The following is a 2,365-nucleotide window of genomic DNA, read 5'->3' as shown; positions in this document are numbered from 1 at the left end:
TTGGTGCAGTTTTTCATGTCATTGTTCACATTGTTTGTAAACGCTCCCATATGTTCAGGAATTTTAACATATATTTTGTCGTTTTTCACAAATTGTTCGGAACTTTTCTTAAAGACTTTTTAAATGTTAAACCTTTTTGTTGAAATGCTCCCATATTTACATTTGTTGTTGTTATTATTTTTGACATTGTACATGTTTGACATGGTTTCTGACGGGTCTCAGGTTACCTGGCGGGGCTCACCTGTCTCACCTGCTGGGCGGCTCTGCAGTCAGCTGTCTGTCCTGTGGAGAGGAGCTGACACAGGGCGAGGACAACATGGCCGCCTGCCCTGTCCCGCACTGTCCAGGTAGAGAGAGAGAGAGAGAGAGAGAGAGAGAGAGAGAGAGAGAGAGAGAGAGAGAGATAAAGACCCCTCTAGTGATCTCATCCCCTCCTCATCGTCCCGTCTGATATTAACCTAGTTCTTGGGTCAGGGTGAAGCCCGTTCTGTTCTGTGAGGCCACAGTGACCTTTGACCTGTGGAGGAAGGGACAGAGAGGACATATGAACGCCTTTCTGATTCATAAAACATGAAGTGTGTGTGTGTGTGTGTGTGTGTGTGTGTGTGTGTGTGTGTGTGTGTGTGTGTGTGTGTGTGTGTGTGTGTGTGTGTGTGTGTGTGTGTGTGTGTGTGTGTGTGTGTGTGTGTGTGTGTGTGTGTGTGTGTGTGTTTGTGTACAGGGTGGGGTTGTGTGTGCCTGAGCGTGTGTGTGTGTGTGTGTGTGTGTGTGTGTGTTTGTGTACAGGGTGGGGTTGTGTGTGTCTGTGTGCCTGAGCGTGTGTGTGTGTGTGTGTGTGTGTGTGTGTGTGTGTGTGTGTGTGTGTGTGTGTGTGTGTGTGTGTGTGTGTGTGTGTGTGTGTGTGTGTGTGTGTGTGTGTGTGTGTGTGTGTGTGTGTGTGTGTACAGGGTGTGTCACTGTAACTGAGGTCAGACTGGAGGCTGTTAACCCTTCACCTGCTGCAAACCTTTATATTAATAATATTTCTGATCGTATTTATGATAAAAACATTATTTATAATATTGAAGGTGCTTCCTCAGTAAATATAGAGCTTCCGTTCCTCCAGATTAAAACATGTGCCTCCAGACGTGACGTCCCCCCCCCCCCCCCCTCACTCCCGATGAACGACAGATTCCTATTTACTGAAGCAGGAGATCTCCACTTCCTGTCTCCTGTCCTCCTCACTGCTGCTCTGTGGTTGCAGGCGTGTTCTGTCGGCCATGTTTCCACAGTTTGGGAAACACGTGTGTCGTCTGCGCGCGACCTCTGACCTGCCAGGAGGAAGAGGAGGAGGAGGAGGAGGAGGAGGAGGAGGAGGAGTGGTGAGTGTTTGTGATGGGTGATATACTGTAGAAATATCTCTCCACTCTGTTTTAGAGATATTTCTCCAAACTGAAGGATTCATTGGTTTTGAGTGTTTTTTTTCTTAAAAATAAATAAAGTTTTTATTCAAATTAAATATTAAAAAAAAGTTAAATATACAAGAAACATTGGTTAAATGTTTAGAAACAAATTAAATAAATGTAAATATTATAAAAAAATACCTCAGAAATATCTACTGGATAAATATAAAAATGGAGAAAAAAGTGAAAAATAGCCTTTTTCTGAAATGAGTAAAGCATGTGAGGAATAGGAAACGTGTTCTTTTGTTTTTGAATCCTCCAGGTGTGAGAGCTACTCGGCTGTCGGCGAGCCGGTCCTGCAGAGCGTCATCGCGCCGCGAGGGAGGGATTAAAGCAGGAAATAAGAAGTCTGGTTTCTTCTCTGGAGCTTTCCGTTAGCTGGGGTTCAAACTCCCCGTTAGGACCTGAATGTGCAGAGTGGACTGCTACCAGGGCCCAGTCACCTCCTGGGCCCTGCCGTGGTGCCCTTAAGCAAGGCACCGGACACCCCACTGACATAGTCCTTTAACCCAGAACGCAGTGTCTCTGTGTTGGTATCAGTGACGTGCGGTGAGCTTCATGGCTGCTGAGGCACTGACTCTTTCAGTCAGATTTACAAATATTATATTTTGACCTTAATCAAAATATTTGGTTATTTTCAAAAGCTTTTTTAGTCTGATGCTTCGATTCATTTGAAACAGACCGTTCAACAAAAGGATACCCAACATCTAAATATTGGATTGTTCTTTCTTAGTAAGATCCCATTTTCATTACAATGGTGGTCTTACCTTGACTTGAAGATGAAGTCCATGCTCTCCTTCTGGACAACAATCTCTATTACTTGTTTGTAAAAGTCCTGCTTATCTTCCTGTAGTTTCAATAGTCTAGCTTGTTGTTTGTGTCTACTGTCTCTGCGTAGAATAACAGTAGCAACAAGAACCTGT

General features: G+C 44.3%; 1 protein-coding gene across 1 annotated transcript in view; it reads left to right on the top strand.

Moving 5' to 3' along the window:
• Positions 1-1,774, top strand: part of dcst2 (DC-STAMP domain containing 2) — a gene marked incomplete at both ends in the record, with an annotated part of 25,795 nt that extends 24,021 nt beyond the window's left edge. Inside the window, 3 exons of the mRNA XM_079640864.1 lie at positions 223-347; positions 1,244-1,361; positions 1,705-1,774. Of these exons, the coding sequence (XP_079496990.1) occupies positions 223-347; positions 1,244-1,361; positions 1,705-1,774 (313 nt within the window). The remainder of the gene's footprint in view (positions 1-222; positions 348-1,243; positions 1,362-1,704) is intronic.
• Positions 1,775-2,365: the final 591 nt, after the last annotated feature.

Source organism: Notothenia rossii (genome assembly GCF_949606895.1).
Source record: "Notothenia rossii genome assembly, chromosome: 7".
NCBI classification, from domain to species: domain Eukaryota; kingdom Metazoa; phylum Chordata; class Actinopteri; order Perciformes; family Nototheniidae; genus Notothenia; species Notothenia rossii.
Note: the sequence above shows the minus strand (reverse complement) of the source record. Positions and strands in the feature narration are given on the sequence as shown.